This window comes from Taudactylus pleione, unplaced genomic scaffold (assembly GCF_031769625.1).
Source record: "Taudactylus pleione unplaced genomic scaffold, aTauple2 ptg000314l, whole genome shotgun sequence".
Taxonomy (NCBI): domain Eukaryota; kingdom Metazoa; phylum Chordata; class Amphibia; order Anura; family Myobatrachidae; genus Taudactylus; species Taudactylus pleione.
This window is the reverse complement of record NW_028284715.1, coordinates 12,147,002-12,172,924: the sequence shown is the minus strand read 5'-3', so window position 1 is coordinate 12,172,924 and position 25,923 is coordinate 12,147,002. Positions and strand designations below refer to the sequence as shown.

General features: G+C 44.3%; 1 protein-coding gene across 6 annotated transcripts in view; it reads left to right on the top strand.

The window, feature by feature from the left end:
• The window catches only part of VPS13B (vacuolar protein sorting 13 homolog B), a 1,086,122-nt gene that overhangs the window by 153,695 nt on the left and 906,504 nt on the right, over nucleotides 1–25,923 (top strand). For all 6 annotated transcript variants that reach the window (XR_015869381.1, XM_088442693.1, XM_088442694.1 and 3 more), the window contains exons 13-16: nucleotides 1,137–1,328; nucleotides 2,057–2,226; nucleotides 4,681–4,875; nucleotides 9,180–9,304. Coding sequence is in view for 5 of the 6 variants with exons in the window: in XM_088442693.1 (XP_088298819.1) it covers nucleotides 1,137–1,328; nucleotides 2,057–2,226; nucleotides 4,681–4,875; nucleotides 9,180–9,304 (682 nt within the window). In the remaining variant the exon portion in view is untranslated. The remainder of the gene's footprint in view (nucleotides 1–1,136; nucleotides 1,329–2,056; nucleotides 2,227–4,680; nucleotides 4,876–9,179; nucleotides 9,305–25,923) is intronic.

Sequence of the window (25,923 nt, the reverse complement as noted above, 5' to 3'; positions counted from 1 at the left end):
GGCTCCAGAATCCCGACCACTGACATCCTGATTGTAAGCATTAGGGTTATGGGAGGGTTAGATTTAAGGTACGGCCTCATCTAGAATACTGTGTTCAGTTCTGGAGGCCACATCTCTGGAGACTGTACAAAGAAGGACAACTAAAATGGTGCATGGTCTACTCACAAAACTTACCAGGAAATACTAAGAGATCTCAATATGTATAGTCTGTAGCAGAGAACGGAGAGCGGGGACATGATAGAATTTTCAAATTTATCATGGGTTTTAACAAGGGGCAGGAGGGAGACATTCTTCAAACAAAGAGAGGTACTAAAACACAGCAAGCACTGAGACTGGGAGGAGGTAGATGCAAATTAAATTTGTGGAAATATTACTTCACAGAAAGGGTAGTAGATAAGTGGAATAGCCTCCCATCAGAGGTGGTAGAGGCTAAAGCTGAGTACACACTGACAGATACATTGGCCGATCAATTGGTTGGCCAATGTATCTGCTGCCCATCGGGCAGTGTGTACCCGTGATATGTCGGTGAACGTCGTTGTTCACCGACATATCGCATTGGCTGTGCTGCACATCCGATGGACAGATATGTCTGCAGACTTATCTGTCCATCGGTAGGTGTGTACGAGACCGCCCGTACACACACAGCAGCAGCCGCAAGGGGTGGGGTCAGGACACGCCCCCGCCCGCAGGTCCTGGTTCCTGCGGGCCGGCACAGATAATGGTTGGTCAGTGTGTACGAACAACCATCATCTGTAGATATATCTGTATAGTGTGTACCCACCTTAAGACAGTAGAGCAATTTAAACATGCTTGGGATAGGCATAAGAAAATGCTTAGAAAGAACTGAGGATCACATGGGGTTGAGGTTACCAAAAGGTAAAAAAGGGCAGACTAGATGGGCCAAGTGGTTCTTATCTGCCGTCAAATTCTATGTTTGTATGGATGAAATGTAGAGTTTCAAAAAAAAAAAAAAAGTTAATCTTCAACCTGTAACACTATGACACGCACAGGGAGGAAGTATAATCTATGTGATTTCTGCAGGGCTTGTACTGGGAGAGAGAGAGCCACAAATCATGGCAGTTGTATACAGTGGTTATCGGTATAGCATTTCATGATTAGGGTGTTTATTTTGCCAGGTTCTCTCAGTCACCAGGATTTCCCAGCTGTAAAGATAGATGACATTAGCATCTTACAAGAAATGTCCATCAAGCGGCTGGTGATCGGCCCCGTTGACCTCCGGCTGGACAGCAGCTCTGTGCACAGGATCCTGAAGATGGTGGCTTGTTCCTTCGACCATGAATATGAGGCATACAGCTGTTATAATCCAAGTAAGATTGCTGCAATTCCTTCAGTCTTGATCCATACAATAGGCACATTGCTTTGATTACAACATGTTGGCTATGCCTTCTTTTTACCGACATAACCCAGAATCCTGGAGCATCTGACGAGCCTGCAGAATTAATGCAATCAGACTCCTTGCGGTTACATTTGCTAAGCGAGCTACCGCTTCTTGCATGTTTGAGCAGGAAATTCAACACTGCAATACTATTTAAAGCGGCTTTGAATAGAGTTGCCATTTTAAATTTCCTGCTTAAACACATGGAGAAGCTCCGCCGCTTAGTAAATTGACCCCTTTTGGGAGAGTTATTTTGCTTTTCTGCTGACTAAGGCTGGGTACACACGTAAAGAATTTCTGTCCAACCATCCAGCTAGTTGATTGTTTGGAATGAAAATCTGGTAAGGTATGAAAGCAAATGACAATCAGCAATTTGCTCCCAAAAGCCGGAAAATGGACAAAAACTGTTGTTTGTTAAATGTTTGATCTAAACAATTTGTTCAAACTTGTCTGACGACCATTTTCATCTGTTTTCTGGCATTTTAGGAGCAAATTGCTGATCATCAGTTACTCCCATACGTTACCAGATTTTCATTCCAACCAATCAACTACTTGGATGGTTGGACAGAAAATCTTTACGTGTGTATCCAGCTTTAGAGGCAGGAAGTTATGAAAAAAGTATCAGGCAAAGAACATAATGCATTCATTCTCTCTCTTCAGTTTTGCAGGAGGAATGTAAGACGTTACCCAGCCCTGAGGAAGTGGCGTCATTAGAGGAATACATACCTACTCGACTGACCTGCGTCACATTACTGAAGTGCTCCATCACAATCACTATGGCTGAATTCAACCTGCTTGGCCAATTGATGCCTATTATAATGGGGCAGAAGGTAGGAACGCAATGTGCTGAAGCGGAGGTAGTCACTCTCCAGCTATTGAGCTACATGTCCCAGCAATGCATTCCCTGAAAACCAAAATGTGCTGCTTCAGGATGCGTAGGCCTATGCTAACAATCATAGAACAGGAAATAAGTATTTGGGAACTACATGCGTCCTTCGTAATTAACCACATCTACTTTTAGAATGTAATAGAAATGATGATATGACAGTAGGTCACCTTAAACTGCATCTGCAAACAATAAAACTATACTGAATATTAAATAGTTGAACACCTACGAGAAAACAGCTTTTCATAAAATGAAGTCCGTGTGGCCCTCATTAGATCTTGTGGCCCTTACCCAACATGGCCATTGGTGCTACTTGAATTTGCTACAGCTAACATTTACTTTGGGAATGAGTTACTATTCTACACACACAGAGCCGTAACTAGACTTTTTGGTGCCCTGTGCCAGAAAGAGCATTGGCGCCCCCCTCATTTTTCAAAGGGACATGATGCACCCAAAAAAGGGGAATGGCCTCATGGGGAAGGGCCAGGGAAGAGATAGGGGAGGCCAGGAGATGCTGGGGATGAAATAAGAGGAAGCTACAAGTGAGAATGATAATAAACAGAAATTTGATAGACCCAAACAGCGCCCCCTACCCTGTGGTGCCCTGTGCGATGGCACCGGCCGCACTACCCTAGCTACGTCCCTGTACACAAAGTTAACTATTTACATAAACTCTTCCATATCCTTATTCTGTAGTCTGTGCGGACTTCCTGTCCTTCTTCATCTTCTGTAATGGGAACCATCCATTCTCTAATATAATACCATTAGGTGTAATTAAAGTCTTTGCTACAAAGGGAATATTTAGCATCGCTGAACTGAACTTTTACAAGAATTGAGATTCGGGGGTAAACGTGACTGTTGCATGTAATAGTCTGTGTTATTAGACATATTTTTGGTTGAGAATCAACATAATAGCTTTTTTTTTCTCTTTGAAACTGCACAGCAGTGTCAGAGAAGAGGGGGGGATCTCTGCAGTAGTTGGGAGCTTGACGTAAGACGATAATTACCCCCAATTTGTGGTAGCACCTGCTTCACTCACAGATTCTGCATTTCATCAGACCTGTGCAATTTGTGATAAAGCGCAGTCCCAGTTCCTATATTATGCTCAGGAGATGCATTTATGAATTTCAGAGAAGCTGCTTAGCATCAAAAGGATACTGAGGTCTTTTACCTGAAGATCCTACAGCAAATGTCCTCTATTATATCCTTGCTAGTTTTAATAACAATATACATAGCATCCGCCCAGCTGGGTATCATCAGTGGGTTACAGTTCAGATACACAGTTACCTTAGGGAGCACTTATGCTGTGGGGTAATGAGAAGGAAAGCTTATGTATCAGGTACAGTGAGGTCATCTGCTGAACAGAACATCTGGAAGTATTAGGGAAGGGTTAGGAAAATTGCCTGCACGTCGCTGAAAAATGATTCATTTATCTAGAAGCTTCCCTGTAGGTATGCATTGTTGGGGCATTATAGAGGTTTTGGAGGGTAGTATAGAGTCTGTCGGAGCGAGGTGAGGAGTTCTACTTGGTGGGCGCAGCGTGAGAAAGTTCCTGCAAGACGAGAAGTAGTGATGGAGATGGGAGGCTCTGCAATTTAGAGGAGATATTTGCACAGGAAGTAACAGTAGGTGTGATAATATTTAATGCTTGCAATAGTTATATACAAGATAAAGTATGCACCCTACTGTATATTATAAGGACATTAAGGGGTCAGTCCAGTTAGGTGCGATATCCTCACACGCACAAGTGCCGCTGTACACCGCACTTACGATACCTCCAGACTCGCATGTTTCTGTTCGCAACCCCATAGGGCTGTGAGCAAAAATGTGCGAGTCCAGGGTGAGATGGAGCCGGGGTGAATTGCCGTGCCGTTGCCGCCATTTCTATGCCGTTCCAACGGCAATTCGCACCTTATTGGATTGACCCCTAAAAGTGGCTGAGGAGTCGTGCGGCCATATAAAAGAACCGGGCCACAATGTCAGTCCTCCCTCCCAAAACAGATAAATCCTCCTTAGCTATCATGTGACTTTCTGATAAACTGATTGGGGCGTCCGCTTCTGTGCTCCTGTTAAAGCCACATCGCTACCTGAGCCTCGGAACGCACCCTACAATGGTTGCATTCATGGTTCGGGGACGGCATGGCCAGGAATAGAAGGTGATCCCTAAGGCGTTTCTTAAGGTTTACCTGCCTGCCGCTTGCAATGGAGATAGCCATTTTGTAAATTGAACCAATAGAATGCAGCCTATGAATTTGTGTCACATGCCTCGTTCATGCTACTCATTCTTTGTGTGGGTGATGGGTACGCTGTAAGAAAACGCATATTAGTGTTGGCACATTGCGTTTTCTTACCCACTGGAACGTTAAGCAGGATTAATTGTGTTTGTATTTCTTTTTAGCATTCCATCAGCACAGTAAACACAACAAGTTTCCAGCCAATACGACCTCTGCCTTCTATCAAAATACTTGCTGAGAAAATCAACGTTGAGCATTCTGTGCCAATGTACGCAGAGCAACTGGTCCAGACGGTGAGCAGCCTGAGCCAGCCCTCCGATAACCTGCTGCACCACTGCTACGCTCACTGCTACCTGAAGGTATGAGGTCACTGGTCCCACTGCTGCTTTCCTCACACAGGAGGAGCTGGGAATCCTTCTGGTATCTGTACTGGTGTTGTGTAACCTTTTAGAAAAGAAACAAAACGCATCTCGTCCAGGGTATAGGATTGGTGTCCACTGCCCTATCTTCTGTGCTGTAACAAATTGGTTCCATGCAGAAAATTACTGCTCTAGCACTGTCTGCATTTATATAATATTCTATCAAATATCTCATATCTATATCATATCTCATGTCTATCTACATGTGTGTCCTAACACTTCTTTGCTGCAGTCGCGTCAAAAAAGCCCCCCGTGGCTTTTAAGGTTCTGCTGGGCGTTTTTTTTGCCAAAAATGCATCTTAAGTGGCACCAGCAGACTGTGCTGATTAATTTGATATGTGATACTTGTATATCGGTGTGCGAGTGAGGGCCCGAATCGATGGCCGGGCAGTGCGCACGCCCGATCCCCGTAGCGAGTGAATTTTCACTCGCTGCGGGACTCACTACAAGACGGGCAGCTGTCGATTGTGATTGACGGCTCGCCCCGTTTTGTAGGCGTGCAGGAGGGGTGGCTGGACAAACTGAGGCGTTCATGAAGAAACGCCTGCCGTTTGTGGGCGGCCCTACTGACATCACCAGTGATGTCAGTAGTGAACATCCTGCTCTATTAGAGCAGGAAGTTCACTGGGGCTTGCAGTGGACGAGACCCTACCACAAGGGTCTCGTCGCAAGCCCGATGGTCACGATAATCGCGACCATCGCCAGGCCACCCGCTAAAGCTGTGGGTGGTCACCCACAGCTTAGCGAACGGCCTGGAGGCCGCTGAAAAAAAAAAAAACGGCCCGCCTCTGATTTCAGGGCCTGAGTCTCTGAATCTGTATCCGATGTGCTACACTGTAGCTGCCGCAGCTTTTTTCATTCCTATTTCCATTGTTCTTCATATACAGACTCAGTCGAACACAGATATACAAGCGTCACATATCAGATTAATCAGCGCCGTCTGCTGGTGCGTACTAGTCACAGCGTAATGCAAATTAGATGCATTTTTGTTGAAAAAAGACGCCCAACACTAGCAGAGTAGCACAAGACTTGGCAGCTCACTCGCGCCAGGCAAGCCGCGCTGCATGTCGTATTGAGGCTACATGTATGAGGACACATCTGTAGCTCATAGCAATCTAATAGTATCTATCTATCTCTCTCTCTACCGGCTCCTATCTAATATCTCCTACCTATCCCTCTATTGAGTGGATCCTACCTATACCTCTATTGAGTGGCTCCTACCTATCCCTCTATCGAGTGGCTCCTACCTATCCCTCTATTGAGTGGCTCCTACCTATCCCTCTATTGAGTGGCTCCTACCTATCCCTCTATTGAGTGGCTCCTACCTATCTCTCTATCGAGTGGCTCCTACCTATCCCTCTATCGTGTGGCTGCTACCTATCCCTCTATCGAGTGGCTCCTACCTAGCCCTCTATCGAGTGGCTCCCACCTAAGAGTGCCTCTTATCTCTTTCTTATGTTAATACAAGGAGGAGCATAACAGGTGCTAGACATTAAAATGAACAACTGTTAACAACATAACGGGTGTAGTATATTTTGTCAACATTCAGAATGTTGATAGCATAATGTCGACAGGTTCTAAATGTCGACATGTACAGAATGTAGACATGTCAAAAGTCAGACATGACATTGCCATTATTTTTCTCTTTTGTAATTTTATTCAATATTTTCGAGTCCATGCTTCCGCTGGCTGAGGTAATCTGTAATCTTAACCAGCCTAATGCTTTTTACAGTGGCAAATATTTTCAAACCTTGCACACGGTTCCATAACTGACTCATTGTATTATTTTTCCAGTTCAATACACTTTTAGCTCATGGACATGCACTCAAGCAGTTGTGGGTCATTTTTTTTTTTGCCCATATTCAATAGTTATTCCCATTTCTGTTCATTTGCTTCTATTTAACATGTACATATCACACATCCAAGTCTTCACCAAACTCCACGTGAACGTCTATGGTGACCATTAACTGTGTGATCTATTGTATCCGATGCAATGGGATTTCCTAAGAAGTAGGCTAAGCTGGCATGCTGCGTACAGTTATTCATGTCATCATCAAGTATAATGCTTTATGTAATATGTGTGCTGCCTATCACACCTCACCTGTGTCTGTTAGAGCATGCTGGGAGTCTGCAGGACCAGGAATTGCCAATGGCAGCTCTTATAATGCAAATGGATATATAGAGCTGCACCGAGGAGTTTTGACCAGAATGTTAAAAACAGCATCTTTTTTCTTCAGGGTCCATAGGCTCCACAGGGATACCTTGGGGGTGTAGGTTGGATCTGGATCCCGGGCACCACGCAGTTAAATCTTTGCTCCCAGGAGGCACCTCAGTTTGAGTTGGTGCCCGGCCAGAGTTTGGTCAACGCAGAGGGGCAACTTAGCAGCCACTAAAGCAATTTAATTTTATTCATAACAGCATCTTTACCAACACATACTGTACGGTTTATATGAGAACATATAATAGGCACAGAAAATTTGTACAGTACAACCCAGCAGCCTTTACTAGAATTGTTTAGCACTGAAACATAATAGTGACTTCACTTTGAAGGTCACCGATTTCTGGATGTAAGAGTTAAAATATAAAACTTCTAACAATCTTTTCAGCATTTTACATCATGGACACAAAAATACAACTTTTCTCTGACCTGTAAAGGGCAACAAAGAATTACATACACGGATCGCTTAGGTACATAGTTAAAACATCAAAGCTCTGCAATATAGTCATCACAAAGAAACACAAATGCTCATGTGTAGGCAGACATGGAACCAATTATGGGTTCCAACAAGTCGTTCTGGGACAGATGTTCGGGTGGATATCGTACAGGAGACTGTTCCGATTCCCGACGTGATGAGAAATCAACACTTTATGTGGGATGAAAGACTAAGGACTGTACATGGCCATATGTGTTACATGATTAAATAGTACTTTCTTTTTAGATGGCTCGTGCTGGAAAACCACAGCGCTATACATGTGGATATATAAAGTGTATCTGTTGCCTATACACAATTATTTTTGCGGACTGGACCAATTTTGTAAAACCCATGTAAAAAGGTTCTGACGCTGAGTAGTTGCTTTCCGAGTTACTACAGCCATTGGCGGTTTTACCTGCATTGCATTTAGCTTTATTTATTAAATATTAGAATCGGCCAAACTGCCGGTAGCTTCACTAAAACCACCAGAAAGCTGTTTGGCCAATCAGAGGATTAGATGGCAGAATACTTTTATCATGTGGAATAAACCAGAATTCTTTTTTTTGGGCAACATTATTTAGTGAATATATTAGGGGCAAAATTATTGAGTAATTACATTAATAGATTAATAGACCAATATTAATAATTATATTAAGTTGTCATTATTAATGGTGTCTCCCCCCCCTATATAAAGATAAAGAAAACTGTTGTTTTAACAAATACACCCTTTAGTACATTTCCCCTCTATTCTACAGGATGCTCACATTAATTTCCTTGCAACCATCAGTAAATGATTATTTTATAATATGGGTTATGTTGGCATGCAGTTTGTCGACATGCTCTGAATGTCGACACTGACTTAATTTTAGGGTTGGGCTGCGGTTAGGCTCAGAGTAAAAGTCTATGGGAAATCCTATTGCTGACATACCAACTGTTGACCATGTCAATGGCCTGGCAATGTCATGTCTGACTTTTGACATGTCTACATTCTGTACATGTCGACATTCAGAACCTGTCGGCATTATGCTATCAACATTCCGAATGTCGACAAAATATACTACACCCGTTATGTTGGTAACAGTTGTTCATTGTAATGTCTAGCACCTGTTATGCTCCTCCTTGTATTAACATAATATCTTAAGTGGTCTCCTTCCGCTGCTTTATCTCATTGCCGACTGCTGCATGGAGCAAAGTGTTACAAACCTTTGTGTGACCTACGGTCTGTCCTTCTGCCCCTGTAGACTGCTTGGACTATCTTCCTAGCCTTGTACAGCGAGATTGGAAGGAGCAAGGTACTGCTGGTGGTAGTACATAGTCTATGTTTAGGTGTAAAATACAGTTAACAGCAGCTGTAAGAGTTGGAAACGCTGTTTTATCTTTCCAAAAACGACCTGGTGCAGCTGCTTCTATCCATTTCTTGTTCAGTATAGCTGCCATTGGCAATTTGTGGTCCTGCAGCTCCCAGCATGCTTTTACCAGCCACAGATGAGGTGTCATGTAGACTTGTGCTAAGACGCATTGATAACATGTCCTCATTGATTTATATGGCAGGTGTTTGGTTTTCAAGCCGGACTCACATATCTCGATAACAAAGGATCTTACTGCTCTCCTGTGTCTGTGATACCTGCCTTCAGCACGGCCTTGTATGGGAAACTGCTCCGGCTCCCCCAGCACTGGTAAGTGGTGCGGGATTATGTATTATGTTTTTTTCTCCAATAACATTTTTATTGTATATGCTCTATATGTTGAAACTGCAAAAGCTTCATAGTTATACAGTATGTAATAGTAATTCTAGGGCCACGTAGCAAAATGTTGAAGGCATGTACATCTCGCTAAGCCCAATGCATAGCTACTCACTCTTACTACCCTTACCCAAAATCTGACCTCATCCTAAAGCAATGCCCAGTACTGCAATGCAGTCAGGGCTGCCATCAGAAATTCTGGGGCCCGGTACTAACAAAATAGGCAGCCAATCAGGAGCGGAACGGCAGCCAATCGGGAGCGGCCGTTCCCGATTGGCAGATCAGGAGTTGCTGCTCCTGATTGGCTGCCGCTCCGCGAGCCAATCACAGTTCGCAGGCTGGCTCCAGTCCGTAGATGAAATGCCACAGCGGCGCTGCCGCTGATGCACTTTCTCCCTGCCTGCCTCCCGGTGCATTTCTTGCCGTTGTCAGCCGGGCCCCCTCTCTCTCCGGGCCCGGTACTAGAGTACCGGCATTCCCCCCCCACCTGATGGCGGCCCTGAATGCAGACAAGTTGCTGATGTCCGGCTACCTTTTATGTCTTCAACAGCAATAGATCCCCAATTGTCATTGACCATTTATGTATTTATTAACTGTTATTTATATATCGCAAACATTCTGCAGCGCTTTACAGAGAATATTTCAGTCACTCACATAATTTCCTGGCCAAGTGGAGCTTACAATCTATATTCCCTAACACACTGGGAACACATGCATACTAGTGGTTAATATTTGGCAGGAGCAAATTAACCTGCCAGTATGTTTTTGTAGTAGTGGGGTGCAGACTCCATACAGATAGTGCCTTGGTCAGGAATTGAACTCAAGACCTCAGCATTGTGGGTCAGTAATACTAACCACTGAGCCAACCATACTGACTATCTAATGCAGCTCCCTAAGCTATATGGACATTCATCTTGTCTGCAGTAGCTTTGAATCATATTGCTGTCTCAAGAGATCCGCATGTAGCCAGATAGAGCGCTTCATGTAGGCATTATTTGTTTTTGTTTTTTCTCATTTCATTCTGGACCCTTTTGTAACTAGGCCCCAAAATAGTCACAGGGGCAATTACTGTCTTCCCTTTGGATTAAAGATCCTAGAAGTAGAAAAAATATTGCGGTTCTGGTTTCAGCTGCAGATTTTATGCGTGCTGGCAGGAGAGTGCTCAGGATTTGAGTTTCAATGTAAAATTCGACATAAAAGTGTTTAACTACAGACTTGAACCTTGAACCAGAACCATGGAAATGAAAAGGATATGATAGTCATTTGGCCCTTATCCAACCTACCTTCTCTTTTATTTTCTGCTTTTTGATTCTGAACAGGATAGGCCTGTATCTGCTGCCAATATGTTACAGTGTTGTTATTGAAAAGTATCCCCTGCTAAAGCTCCGCAATGTGATCATTTTACCATTGATGCAGTAAAAAAAAGTCCTCTTGTTCCAATATCTCTGTGATCTTCCTTTCATAAATAACACTTGTGTAGGTGGGAAGACTTTCAGGGCTGATTCACACCTCTCCACTCTTCATGCTCTCTGCATTCGCTTACCAGTGCCTGAAAGACACGTACGAAATAGCATGAATGAATTCTTATAGGCTTGTGCCCGCCATTGCCTCCTAAAAATGTTAATGACGTATTAAAGCTATTGTGAATGTAACTCAAGCGAATTATATGTTGTCACTACGATTGCCTAGTTTGGTAAAAGTTCACTGCATGAAAAGAGAGTAAAAAATTCGGCACTAAAACATTTCTAGACCGCGCATTAGTTAATGCGCTTTTATTCAGTTTCCCAGGGCAGGAAAATAAGCCCTCAGTCGGGTGTTTTTAGGTCATCATGCATGTAGCTTTTGTTAATGCCCATATACACCGGACAATGTGTGTATTGAGCGATATCGGCAGTGGCAGGCCCGGCAGAGGTGCTGGCATCGGTAAGTGCATACACACTTGCTGATGAACGGGTGTAGGGAGTGAGGGAGGCCATGCTGCATTCGGCAGCATGGCATCGTTAACGATCTCCCCAGATGTACAGATGACTAGGGATCTCGTTAACAACACGGGGGAGCGTGCATCGTTCATCTTTTAGTGCATACACACTGGACTATGTTTACGATATATCGTTCAAAGATGTCGTAATCGTTCATGAATATCGTCCAGTGTGTATGCGCCTTTAGTTTTGTTTTCCCTACCGGTTTTCTGCACATTTATACTTTGTGAAGTTTGTTAGCAATTTACGAATGGAGATGTACAGTACAGTTCTTTTGTATTTCTCTGTCACACCTGATAATGCTATCATTCGCTAACTGTTTTACCCCTACTGCAGTCGTCCTGAGAGCCAGGGCCCAGGAGTGATGTGTCCACTTTAATCAGTTTAACAATAAAGCTATACAATGTTCTCCCCAGAAATGTTTTTTATGTTGGGTGGCATTATGAGATCGCTGTGTGATCCACTAGATGAAGTGTACAGAGAGTGCAGTATGTAATTACCCAAACCACCATCCTCGTCCTCCCCTGCCCCTTGGGACAAGCTCCTTCTGTCCGTGTGCTGTGAACTCCCTGTCGGCCGGGGTGGAGGTGGTGTGGCTGTGTGCCGTGAACTATCTGCCCTCCAGGGTCTATTTGAAGGGAGTGGCCTGGATCCTCTTTTCGGCAGGGTCGTCTCTGTGCGGTACTCTGCATGTCCGGCCAGCCCTGGGAGCCGGGCGGTGTAAGAAAAGTGCAGAGTGTAGCACCCATCATAAAGGCCCTGGGGAGAACACTGCTATATTAAAGACACAGATATGCAAATGCCGCATATGAAATGAATCAGCACAGACTGCTGGTGTGTCCTTGTCCCATCGCACTGCGAGTTAGGCGCATTTCCGGCAATAAACAACTCAAAACAGATGCCCCGGCACTAGCATAGTCTCGCGGGATCTGGCGCGCCGAGAGGGGCTTTTTAGCGCGACTGCAGCAAAGATGTATAAGGACACCTCTGTAAGTGCCACATTTTCAGTATTGTATGGCTGTACAGCCTGCAGAGAGCATGTGGAGGACAGTAAATAAAATGCCCTAATGAACCAAGTCACTTGTGTTTTAAGGACTTTTGTTATAGCTTACAGAGGTCAATAGGACTCCCCGCAGGGCTGAAGTGCAGTTAGCATACTGTAACACACTACCTCTTGTTTACTCTGCAAGTTTAAATAATGGCGGCTGCTGTGTAAAGTGTTAATGCCCATAGTATAGTGCTGGGAGGCTGAGGAAACGTCCCAACCAGAAGCCACACACTTTTGTTTAGGTTGTTGTTTTAAGGCTGCATGTAGGTTGTTTAGTTTGTCTCTTGCTGATAAGCACTTACTGCTCCCCTGTTAGGCTGGTGCTAATAACTAAAGGTTAGTGACATTTTCAGATGGGCTCCACAAAGTATTTCTCTCCTTCTGCATTTGCACGTTATGCTGACAGAGAGCCTGATTCCGAGGCGTACACTAATGCCCTCGCAGCTGGACGCAGCGCTGTGTGACAATATGCACATGTTGCAGCCAGCAGGATCTGTATTGAGATGCCCACCGGTGGCTTTGCAGTTCCAAGCTTTGGTTGCAAATCAGTCAACAATTGGTCTTCAGGGTAACCCTTTGGTTGTGCAGAATGGCGGTGGGGGACTAAAGACACCAAAGCCATTTTTATTGCATATGGGATCTGTCGCAGGCTAAAACACGTCCCAAATATGGTTGTAACACACTTGTGTTTAAGTCTCGAACCTGCCTGTTGCCGCCCACAAACGGTCCCTGCCTGTCGATCACTTTGCGAATAAATCCTCCCTGCAAGCAGCGACGGTAATGAAACATGACACATGCACAGTGAGACTCTGACGCATGCGCAGAGTACCGCTAATCATCGCCATTACGTCCATCCCTGTATCGGGCCCAGAGCTTGGACGTTAATCTAGGAGCACATCGGGAAGTTTGTACTCACAATCACGACAGTCTTTGCGATTTTCTGAGAGATGAGACGAACCTGATAAAATCCGATTTCCATGGTACACGCTACTGAATTATCGTTCTGATCTCAACAACCTAAAGATGGCGTTTGAAATGAACTGTTGGGCAGAAATGTCAGACCGTAAACTTAAATGGACTCACACCCAGATATTAATTAGTGACAATTTATCATCACATCTGCAGCAGATAGAGAACTAAAATATTCTCTCTACTGGTAGAACATGAGTATTTAAAGCAATTATTGATCCGTTGTGTTTTATTATTGTCACTTGTGTATAATGGTTTATTAATAAACCCTGATTTTTTGTACAAGTGTAATCTTTATCACATCAGCGCGGTTGTATGTTTTAGAAATGTCGGACAGATCATGTACACACTGCTAAATGTGCGTAGGACAGATCATGTACACACTGCTAAATGTGCGTCGGACAGATCATGTACACACTGCTAAATGTGCGTCGGACAGATCATGTACACACTGCTAAATGTGCGTAGGACAGATCATGTACACACTGCTAAATGTGCGTCGGACAGATCATGTACACACTGCTAAATGTGCGTCGGACAGATCATGTACACACTGCTAAATGTGCGTCGGACAGATCATGTACACACTGCTAAATGTGCGTCGGACAGATCATGTACACACTGCTAAATGTGCGTCGGACAGATCATGTACACACTGCTAAATGTGCGTCGGACAGATCATGTACACACTGCTAAATGTGCGTCGGACAGATCATGTACACACTGCTAAATGTGCGTCGGACAGATCATGTACACACTGCTAAATGTGCGTCGGACAGATCATGTACACACTGCTAAATGTGCGTCGGACAGATCATGTACACACTACAAAATGTGCGTCGGACAGATCATGTACACACTGCTAAATGTGCGTCGGACAGATCATGTACACACTGCTAAATGTGCGTTGGACAGATCATGTACACACTACAAAATGTGCAGAATCTCGGCTCATCGTTTTGGATAAATGACGCTCAGCAGGCCAGAACCTGAGCAGGTTCAACAGGTTTTTAAATGATTATTGGCCCCCGGGTGCTGCCTGCACACCTATTTCAAACAGCCGAAAATCACGTGATCGGACCGATTATTGCACAGTTTGTATCTAGATTTAGAGCTAAATGTAATAGAGTGCGAACCGGCAATGCTGCAAGAATACATCCCAGTATTCCTGTATTTTTAAAGCAGCAAGCATGCTAAAGGCAAAACCAGCTTGGTTTTGGCTTTAACATGCTTGCTGCTTTAAAAATTCGGGAATACTCGCATGTATTCCACCTCGGCACCAGCTCGCACTCTTACATTTACGCCTTAATGTTTGTAGGGGTTGGGTACAGGATGCTTGGGATCCCAGCAGTCAAAATCCTGATGCCGGCATCGCGACAGGTTTAGAATACCGACACCTGTCGGTAGGTATCCTAATTTTCCTTCCCCGGTGCCTAAACCTAATCTTTTCCCCCTAGTGCCTAACCCTAACCCTCCCCCTAGTGCCTAACCCTAACCCTCCCCCTAGTGCCTAAACCTAACCCCTCCCCGCACACTAAACCTAACCCTCCCCCCTTAGTGCCTAAAACTCCCCATAACCCCGCTACTTACCTTCAGGAGGCCAGCAGTCGGGATGCTGGCAGGTGTTGGGATTCTGGCGTCGGTATTCTAAGTGCCAGGATATTGACCGCATCCCGTTTGTGGTCCTGATGCCACCACACAGCCCAAGTAATTGACCGCTGTTTAGTTGTTTCTGGCCGTCTAGTTGCCAATATTCGTATGTTTATGAATTGTCCCGTATAGATGTGCTTGTGGTCACATGCTCACAGAGCTCCCATCCCCGGCTCCACGATTCGATCCCCTTGCCATTTCTCCTGCCCCTACCACGAGCTACTCCGCCTGCTGCCGGAGAGAACAAAGATGAGCTGGCGTTCAGGGCGATGGACATCTCCCCCGACAGCCGCTTCCTTAAGTGCAGACCTTCGCCTCCAGGTTAGCTTGGAGCCATGGGGGTGAACGCATGGACCGGGTCACGGCCGCCATCTTCCCACCTGCATGCTGCCCTGTTCCTTATGGGCCACCATCTTGCCATCCACTCCTCTGACCAGCTGCTTCCCTGCTCCAGGGTCACTTCACCTACCAGGACGTTGGCGGGCTCCCTCTCTATTTGTGGTCAGACGCCCCTCACCTTCCCTGCTCCAGCACCCCTTCACCTGCCCAGGCATTAGCTGGCCCCCTCTCCATTTGTGGACAGACTCCCCCAATCCAAAAAACACCATCGCTGTATCTGTTTTGATGGCTGAGTACCATTGGACCTCTGGCATTGATGGCTTGTCATTGACTATCGGTGGCTAACCATCTATGGTCGATGACCATCCTTAAGCCCAGGCCCCTGGACATGCTTGGCTGTTTTGTTTTCTCTGCGCTCCTGCGTATATATGTTTGTACAAGAACTAATAGCATAATGTAGATCTAGATACACGCGTTATTTTATGTAATGTATACTATAGAACATTTCTCCCCTAACACAGTGAAGTGAGAGACTCTGATTTGGTTGTGATTAGGCCGACGTGCTGTACAGTTTGTTTCTCACATTCCCTTCTCCTTTCTGTCTCCTGGTTTGCCATCAGAGATCTCCTCCCCGTGTCCTGCGTCTGTCAGCAGCAGCGACACCTTCATTGTAAACCTGAGCAGTGCGCTGCACCAGTCTGTTATGTAAACTCAACAATAGCAACGAATGAGTAATAAAGTAGAAAAATAAATGAGCAGTGCAGCAAATGAAGTGTAGCTTGAAGTGAATAAAACTCCAGATGAAATGCATCAAATAGCACTTGAACTAAATCGAAGTCAGCGTGAGCGCTGAGAGCTTCATTGAAGTCATGCAGTTAGTGCGAATTAGACTGCTAGAGTAACCTGGTAATGCCATTAAACTCTGAGTCACTCCTCGGAATTATACCACCTGCTTTATTTGCAGTTTTGGGTTTTACCCCCCCCCCCCCCTTCCCTCCCTCCCTCCTTCTCTCTCTCGCAGAATACACATGATGCTACATATGTTTTTCTATTTCTTCGAGAAGGCTAATACGTGTAACACGGGCTGATGTAGCTTATTTTGCTCTCTAGTGTATTTTTTTTTTTATTATTAGAAAAAAAAACACACACACACAAAACAAAGACATTTTATGAACTGCTATGGAATCCCTCCGGTGGTATGTTTCGAGTTAACAGTGAAAATCCCAACTTTATTTCTGACATAAATCAGAATCTGAGCATTGAGATTGGACGTCAGTGTCTGACGCACATTCCACATTAAGCAGCTCCAATGCTTGTGGCTCGTTATTCTTTTTGTTTTATTAACAAACGAAGCAATGTAAACGTGACGTTTCGGTAAATAGACTTGTGTGAAAATCACTCATCCCTGCAAATATGTTTTGTTTACTTCATGGCCTCTTATTGTTCGTGGCAGCTTTTTTTTCTCATGCAATTTTGATTGAATCGTTTTACCCATCAATGTTAATCATGTTCAAAATGGGGATAGTTTTGGCTTATTTGCTCCTTCACTGCTAAGGACCAGTGTGGGACTCCTGCTAAGCACGGCAGGGGGTGGGGCCATCCAGGCCAATGGGAAGATACGCCCCTGAGTGGGACTCCACCTAAGCACAGCAGGGGGTGGGGCCATCCAGGCCAATAGGAAGATACGCCCCTGAGTGGGACTCCACATAAGCACGGCAGGGGGTGGGGTCATCCAGGCCAATAGGAAGATACGCCCCTGAGTGGGACTCCACATAAGCACGGCAGGGGGTGGGGTCATCCAGGCCAATAGGAAGATACGCCCCTGAGTGGGACTCCACCTAAGCACGGCAGGGGATGGGGCCATCCAGGCCAATAGGAAGATACGCCCCTGAGTGGGACTCCACCTAAGCACAGCAGGGGGTGGGGCTTATATATGCAATCGTGCCAGAAACTCGATGATGTCAACACTAGAAATATTTAAAAGTCAGGAAAGCAATAAGAGTGCTCGTTCATCCCAATCTCATCACCCACACACTCAAATGTACCCTCGTTTGAAGTAAATTTTTGCTCAACGTGCCATCTACCGGGAACTCTCAATATCAATATACAGTCCAGGGATTGGGGAATCCCACCCTCATTCATAGCTTCAATAACCTTAGGGGGACCCTTATTTGAAAGAGGAGAGTAGCATTCTAGTGGTTATTGTCTAGTGATCAGGCAAAATCAAACTCCACTACAAAAATACTGGTTGAGCAGGCAGCTGGAGAAGGTCATGATCTGCCCCCCATCTTGGCACTTAGGGTGCCTACACACGGTGCAATGTGTAGGCATTGATGCTACCGCTGATCCCAGGGCCGACATATTGAGCGGTCCCTACACGCGGGGCGATCCGGTTCCCGTCCAGCCCCCGCATAGCGCTGCATGGTATCGTCAGTCGCCTCGCCTGATTTCTTGAACATGCAGAAAGATCAGGCAAAGGGACTGATGACCCCACGGGGGCGCTCAGTGCACTATATCGTGCATACACACGGAACGATATTGCCATTTGGCCGCTCCGATGCGTCGGATCGTTAACAATATTGTTCCGTGTGTAGGGGCCTTTAGACTCTGTGGTAACTTAGTTTGATACCGATGAATCCCCACTTTCAAACAGTGTACATCAGGCCCCTTGGCTCTATCTGAAAGCCTCATTATATTTGATCCCAGGCATAGAGAAATCTGCTCAGAGCAGAATGCATATTAAAGGCCAAATCCGCTTATAAATGATAGCTAGCCCTAAAATACATATTTCCCTATAGAAAAAAGCTAATAGTAACATCTGTATATGACAGTGTTTTAAGTGCCCAGCTGATGGGAAACTTTTTGTAATAAGATTATAATCATAAGGAAACTATCATATAAGTCTGTAGGGCTACACATGCAATTTGCTGAGTGCTGGATGCCACCACATGGCAATTCTTATATATACCCCTAACTAAAACCAATCTAATTTGAACAGATGTGTCCCCATACATCTAGCCTCAATATGACATGTGGCGAGAGACGCCTGGTGCCAGCGAAACACCAGGTCTTGTGCAACTTGGCTGGCGCAGGGCGTTTTTTATCATCCAAAAATGCATCTTAGTCGCAAACGGAGGCAACAAACTGCTTCATGAGACTGCGGTGATTCGTTTGATATGCAACACTTGTATATCTGTGTGCCTGAATCTGTGTACGAAGCCCAACGGAACAGTTGCAGTAGTACTTTGTACTGTATACAGGTTCAGTCGCATACAGATATACAAGTGTCGCATATCAAATGAATCGGCGCAGTCTCACAAAGAGGCGTTTCGGTGCATTTTTGGACAACAAAAAGTTGCGACTCGGCTTGCGCCGAGTGTCTTTTTCTCACAGGACCTGGTACGCTGAGAATTGCTGTTTGGTGCGACTGCAGCAATAATATGCGAGGACACATCTGTTTTGTTTTTTTTGCCACCCAAAAGGTCGGACAATAGCACGATACCACAATTGTAATACAATGTTTACCACCCTATACTGCATTATACCGTCAGCACTTTAGCATAGAGATTTGTGAATGTTACGGGATGTTTCCTCAATTTCAGTTGGATCATTTTTCTTTTGTGTAAAAATTCCTCCTCGGAGATAATTCCATCATCTTAAAGACATCTGTAAAATACAATTTTCTCTGGTAATGAGATCTTAAAATACTGTCTTCCATTACAGAAGAACCCATAGCTAGGACCCCCACAACTCATGTTAGGCGGTGGTAGCAGCAATGCAACTAGGGGTGGGTGTGCGGTGCCGTCGCGCAGAGCAGCACATGACCCTCCGTTGTGTCTGCATTTGTCTTACAGTGTTCCTATAGAGCTACTGCGGAGCCACCCGGAGGTGCGTTTTCGCCCTGCTTACTGACCATTATGGTGGATCAAGTTTACAGACACTTTTGAAAGCCCCTGTTTTCCATACTGTCCTGTGATCTTATGATGAATTGAGTGTTAGTTATAGTAAATCTGTGTGTTTTGTATTTTCTACTAACCAGCGCTTTACAGAGATGGTTTAGTCCTACTGTATATCAGCAACTGCCCCAGTGGAGTTTACAATCTACAGATGTGTCCTCATAAACCGTTAATTAAGTCGCGTGAAGTAGCTCCTCTCAGCGCCAGGGGGCCGGACGTCTCAGCTACTCTGAGTGTCTTTCTCACTCAAAATGTGCATCTTATTTGCACTTTAAGCAAGAAACAACTGGGTGGGGCAAAACTACATTGCTGGCATGCACTGATCAATGTGATGTGCGACTTTTTGTATATTTGTGTGTGACTGAGTTTATTCTGTGTAATACCCCTTTTAACCTGCTGCTTTGACCTGGTTATTACCGTGTCAACCTGGGTCGCAGCTCAGTGTAAAAAGGGGCCAGGGTTAGATCCCCAGGTCGAGTGACCCGGCAATCTAACCTGTGTAGCTTGCAGGTTTTAACATGGGAACGACCGGTGTAAGCCTACAGTGTAAACTGGTAACCTGAGTGGTCCAACCTGGGTCCCATTTACAGCATGAGGAGATCCGGATTTTCCGGCGATTTGGGGATGATGTCATCTCCAAGCACCGGCAGAAGAGAACAACTGCACCCGTGTGCAGTGTAAACGGCGCCGACCTGGGAATAACCCGGGTGTAAAAGGGGTCTGACCTGGTTTGGAACAGTGTTCCAAATCCTGGGTTAGACCAGGGACTTTAGTGTAAAAAGGGTATAAGTAGTGCACCAATGCTGCAGCTTTTTGTCACGTCAATTCCATTGTGCGTCATCTGCGAATGTGCGCCTGTTTAACAGTCGTAGCCTTCTATTTCTAGTGCACTGTGAGTGGTGTTTCTCTGCGTCAGCGATGTGAATAAGGTGCAAAATGTAAAGAAAAGTACAGGACGCTACTCCTCTCAGAGGGTCTCAGTCACGCCGTATGGCGTATAGACGCTAGGTATATGAGGACCCATCTGTGTATTCAAGACCACATGGACACACACATAAACACTACGGTCCACATAAGGGAGGAAATTGGAACACCCATACACGGTGAGGACATAAAAACTACACATAGGTTTAGCATTGGTCTGAAATTGAACTCAAGACCTAAGTGCTGTGATGTAGCAATGCTAACCACCATGCCAACCTGTTGCCCAGAACTGTGATGGTGCTAATACTGCTTGCATTATACAGTTTGTTACAGAGATCTTGTAGCAACTACTGACACCGAATGGGTGAAGAAGACCCTCCTGAGTTTTTGATTAGCTATGTAAAAAGTCACAAAGAAGGCGTTACTGGATTGTTTACTTTCTCAAGATTGCAAGCCCACACTGACCATCTCACACTCTGAGCTTATCTCATGTCACTTCCTTGTTTGTTTAAAGGGTCACACTGTACAAAAGCTTTCATTAATCCTTATCTCCCAAGGTGGACAGTAGAAAAATATTTACATGCATCCTAACATCTTTTGCATTGAGCAGATAAGATGTAATTACTGTGGCTGCAGTTTGTGTTCCTTTTTTGGTGCAAGCCTTTTAACCCCACCTGATTCCTCTTCCGTAGTTATTCAGGGCACATGAAAGCCTAGATCAGATTGTGACAGATGTGCACAGTATATCTGCGTACAGTAAGTAAAAAGCAGATTAGTGTGGCCCAATTGACCGTTATCTGCTTTTAGCTTCCTTTTGGTTATCAAAGCTGCCCAGCACGTATCTGCTACCTGAATAGGTTTTACATATGGTAATAATGTAACTCCCAGTCCAGGGAGTTTTTCTACCTGCATTATCTTAAATGGACGTTATACAGAAGCATTGCTTTTAAACTTTCCAGCTATCCAGAGGTTTTAGGTGAACAGGAAAATTGTGCCAGTGACAAGCTGATAAACGCCGGTGCGGCCCGCTAGCTTTCAAAAGGGCAGCACAATATGGCGCTTACACACGGTCAGATTTTTCTTCAGATCTGAACGATAACGATTTAAAAAATCGTTCAATTGTTCATATCTGCAGGAAAATCTGACATATCTGACATGTTTGAACGATGAATGAAGCGCGTTCCCGATGGTCAGATAACGATATCTGATGTGTTTGCAGTCCGTTTTGGCCGATTTCAGTCATTTTAATGCAGTCAAAAATCGTTCATAGTTCAAGTCGTTTGCAAAATCGTTCAAATTGTTGATCAAATCGTTCGATGGTTCAAATTGTTCAATCGTTCACCTGACACATCTGACCGTGTGTGTGCTCCAATTTACCGTTATGATATGAACGATATCATTCAACGATATATTGTTCATATCGTTCCGTTTGTATGCAATGAACGACCAACAATGCGCTCTCCCGCTGAACGATAATGATATCGTCCATCGGGCATGCATGCAGGCCAATCTGGACGATATCGTTAATTGTCTATATGGGAGAACGATCGTTGATCATTCATTGTTGGTAAAATCGTCGGTGTGTGGATGAACAATATCGTTCATCCAGCACACCAGGAATTTCAAGGGAGACCGTTCAGCGATATCGTTCGCTGAACAGATCGTCCCGTGTGTACCGAGCGTAAATCTATATAGTAAATTAAATCAATACATTTAATCAATCAAATAGACTCCTATCTGTAAATTAACATCTCAACAGGCATGTTAAAGCATTGTAAGCTTTATACAAACAAATATGACAAGAAAGCAAATAGGAACTGAGGCTGCAAGTGAAAGCACAGAGACCGCCGTATGGGGCCCTAGGACCACCTGTTGCCCATCACTGTTGTACACTGTGGAGAGGGATGCGGTTGAACTTACAACACTGGCACTGGGATCCCAACACGAGTTTATGCTTCTTGCAGCCTGTGACCCGTGCTCGTCTTATAACTTTAAACATGCTGCCTACTAGCGTTATTAGTTATAATACCTGCACGGTTACAGTGCTGTAAGCAACGTGATAGATTCTCAGCGCTGGCATCGTGAGAGCGACATCTTCACTGTGAGCATAGTGAGTGTCGACCTCCAGTACCGAACCCGGTGGCAAATGGAACATCTATATTATGGAGTGGACCTAGGAATCTAGTGTTAGAACCCCAAACGTGCACACAATCAATGTAGTACTAAAGAGCTATTAAAGGGCCGCATGCATAAGGCTGTTTTCTTTTGTAAAATTCCTGTCTCCTTTCTGTATTTTTTGGCAGGAGAACAGAGGATAGACTCATAGAAACTTATGTATAGATAATGGGTCTCTGTGATACAAAGAGCAGACCATGCACACATGCACTTTATAGAAGCGGGTGTAAGATAAGATGCAAGCAAAGTATAGCGCACACCTGTCATCCGTTTCTCTAAAGCGCCGTGCGCACGGTCACTCCGCTGCAGGATTTTAATACTCAATTGTCTATATAGTGTAAAATGTGAATATCAATGAATTGTTGTAATGCCTTGTGCACGTCACTCTGCAAAGCATTGCTGTGGATGGTGACACTTTATAAATATTCATAATTAATCCAGAGAGAGAAATCGGTTTCTATTCGGGTACCAGTCTCTACCCATTCTATCAAAATAGAGAATGTAGGAGGTAGTGATATGTAAAAAGGCCACAAGCAAACGTCCCTGCGTACCAGTACATCTGTAGGACTGTGCAAAGAACATTGAGCATCTGGATGGATTCTACTGTAAACACAAAGAGAACCCACAAACAGCAAAGTACTATATATCGGGGAATGGGAATAACAAAACATGTTTTTTGTGGAGAACCCTTTGCAGCTCTGTGAAGGAGAAATGCTAATGACGTACTAGCATAACCATGTATTACATCTAAAAGAAGAACCAATGGAGGGTATGAAGTTACTGTTAGTTTAGCTCATACTAGGGAAAATAAAATGTCTTTGTGTGAGAGACATGAGAGAGAAAATGATCGGTGGAGAAAGGAAAGGGTTAACCCGCACTAGTGGGGTATATCAGTCATTCTAAATTGGTTCATTGAGGGTCAGTCCTTTTAGGTGCGAGTTGGGTCCTGTTAGCCGTTCTCAAAGCGAACTCGCACTACAAATGTCAGTTGCACTCCATTCCAAACTCGCATTCATTTTTCAAAGGGAATTTCTGTTTTTTGGTGTGCAGCCCCTTGAGCTGGGGAAAAGGTTGTAAAAATCTTTATTTTAAGGTAAAAATGTGCAGAACCTCTAGTACACCCCCTTTAATGAATAATCACACACTTTGAGGGGTGTTTATAGCAAACACATCAATAGATAGACACTATGGGCCAAATGTAACAGGGCGAGAGTTTAGAAAATGGGAGAGTTTAGCAGTAATCTCTCACATTGGTGGAGTTTAATCTTCAAAATGGGAAAACATCTGAATGAGAGTTTTTTAAGTCTGAAAAACATGCGAGGTCCCTCTGTTACTTTGTTTTTAGACTCTATACATTGGCCAAGATTAAAAAAGTGTTAGAAACTCTAACGTTTTCTAAACTCTCACCCCATTATATTTGGCCCTGTATCTTAAACAGAGAAAAGAAAGACTATTTTCATGAGTGCACTTTATTGTTAAATATAAATATAATGTATGTGTTAGGTCTTAATAATTATATTATTATTTTTGGTCTGTTTTTTTACATTGTATAAAATATGAGTTTTAGCCATTTAAGTTATAATGAAAATTATCAATCCGTCTGCTTAGTAAATCTGAACACCTTTAAAAAAAATTAAAACCTAATTTGGCCTTTGTAGGGTAAATTAAGGGTGCTATCATATACAGTAGGCTTATGCTGGCATTAGAAATATCACTCAGTAGGATGCACATTACAGTAGTTAGAGATCTATGTACAAACCAATCAGCTCCTGTCATTTTTCAAACACAGTCTATAAAGTGACAGGAGCTGATTGTTTGGTACTTTAGCGCCATCCACTTTATCTCTCGCCAAGGCTTAGTACATAGACCGCAGTTATCTGACACACCTACATACGCTGCAGGAAGTCTCTTGTGTAAAGGCTTTATTTTCTGGAATAAGAAAATAATTCATAACGAAAAATATTTTGCATCCTGTTTCCTGTAAATGGAGCGCATGTGACCACGCTGTTATATAGAGCGCTATACGCAACATGAAATAATCCTCTAATATTATACTTTCCAATTCTAGCATAAAATGGATCATATATCTAAGGTGACTGACCACTGAGCTCCAAAATTAACATTTAAGGATATAAAAATAAAATGCATGTTAAGTTGACTTACCACTAGCGCTCTGTTACACGACATTGGTTCCTCCTCCCGCTATAGACAGCTGATGGGGTCTCATACAGGTTAGAAAGCTGAGCGTTCAGTCACCTGTGTCATGGTGTCAATACTGGCCCCGCCTTGTGTCTGAATCGGGTTGGGTATAAGAATCCGGCAGTCGAGATGCCGCTGGTCAGAATACCGACAGCGGCAACCTTACAGTCAGAATCCCCACACCCATAAGGAACTAAGGTAAGACTAGCCCTTACCCCTACCCCTAACTGTCCCTCCCCGGTGCCTAAACCTAATCTTCCCCTCCCCTCCCCTCCCCCTAAACCTAACCCTCCCCCCTAGTGCCTAACTCTATCCCTCCCCCTAATGCCTAACCCTAACCCCGCACCCTAATGCCCTATACTTACCTTTGGAATGCCGGCGGTTGGGATTTTGGCGCCGGTATTTCGCCTGTCAGCATCCCGCACTGTATGATGCTGACTACATCCCGTCTGAATCCACCAATCCATAGAGTGCTGTCACTCACACTCTGCCTGTGCGGATACTGATGCCCCTCTATCCCATAATGGCTGCCTGCTGCATTGGAAGTGTATGGTAGAAAGGTCGTTATATATTTGTAGTTACAGATGAGTAGTCTATTGCTTCAGTTGTGACAAGCAGCTCTTCTCAGCGGACCAGGTCCCATGTGACTTAGCTTACACCAAGCGTCTTTTACAAACGAATGCAACAAACACCTTCACCAGACTGCACTGATAAATTTGATATTGCGATACTTGTCTTTTTGAGTGCGAGCGAGTCTCAATCTGTATACGGAGTGCTACGATGCCACAGATTTTTTTACACGCCGAGTTCCGTTGTGCTTCATTTATAGACTCTGCTGCACAGACATATATACAATTGTCGCATAACAAATGAATCAGTGCAGTCTCATGAAGCTGTTTGTCACATCCTCTTGCAAGTAAGACACATTTTCGGGTAAAAAATAAACGCTTTGCTCAAACAGTCGCACAGGACCTGTCTCTTCATTTGCCCCAGGCACCTCACGCCGCTCGGCGTATATTAGGATGGGATAAGTAATGGGAATAAAAATAGGATGGGATAATTAATAGGACTAGCATTTCCAACATTTATTATATATCTTTGATACATGGTGCTTGATGATTTTGTTAATATTGCTTCTCCATAAGCACATAATACCAACTGAAGTACACCAAACAGTTCATGTTTTCTAGATATTCCCTAATCATTTATGGGTGAGTTTATCTGTTTGGCTGGGTAAGTATTTTGCTCACCAGTTCTCACAGACAGACATTCACAAAACGTGAGCTGTTTGGGGTACATGGACTATAGTTGGGG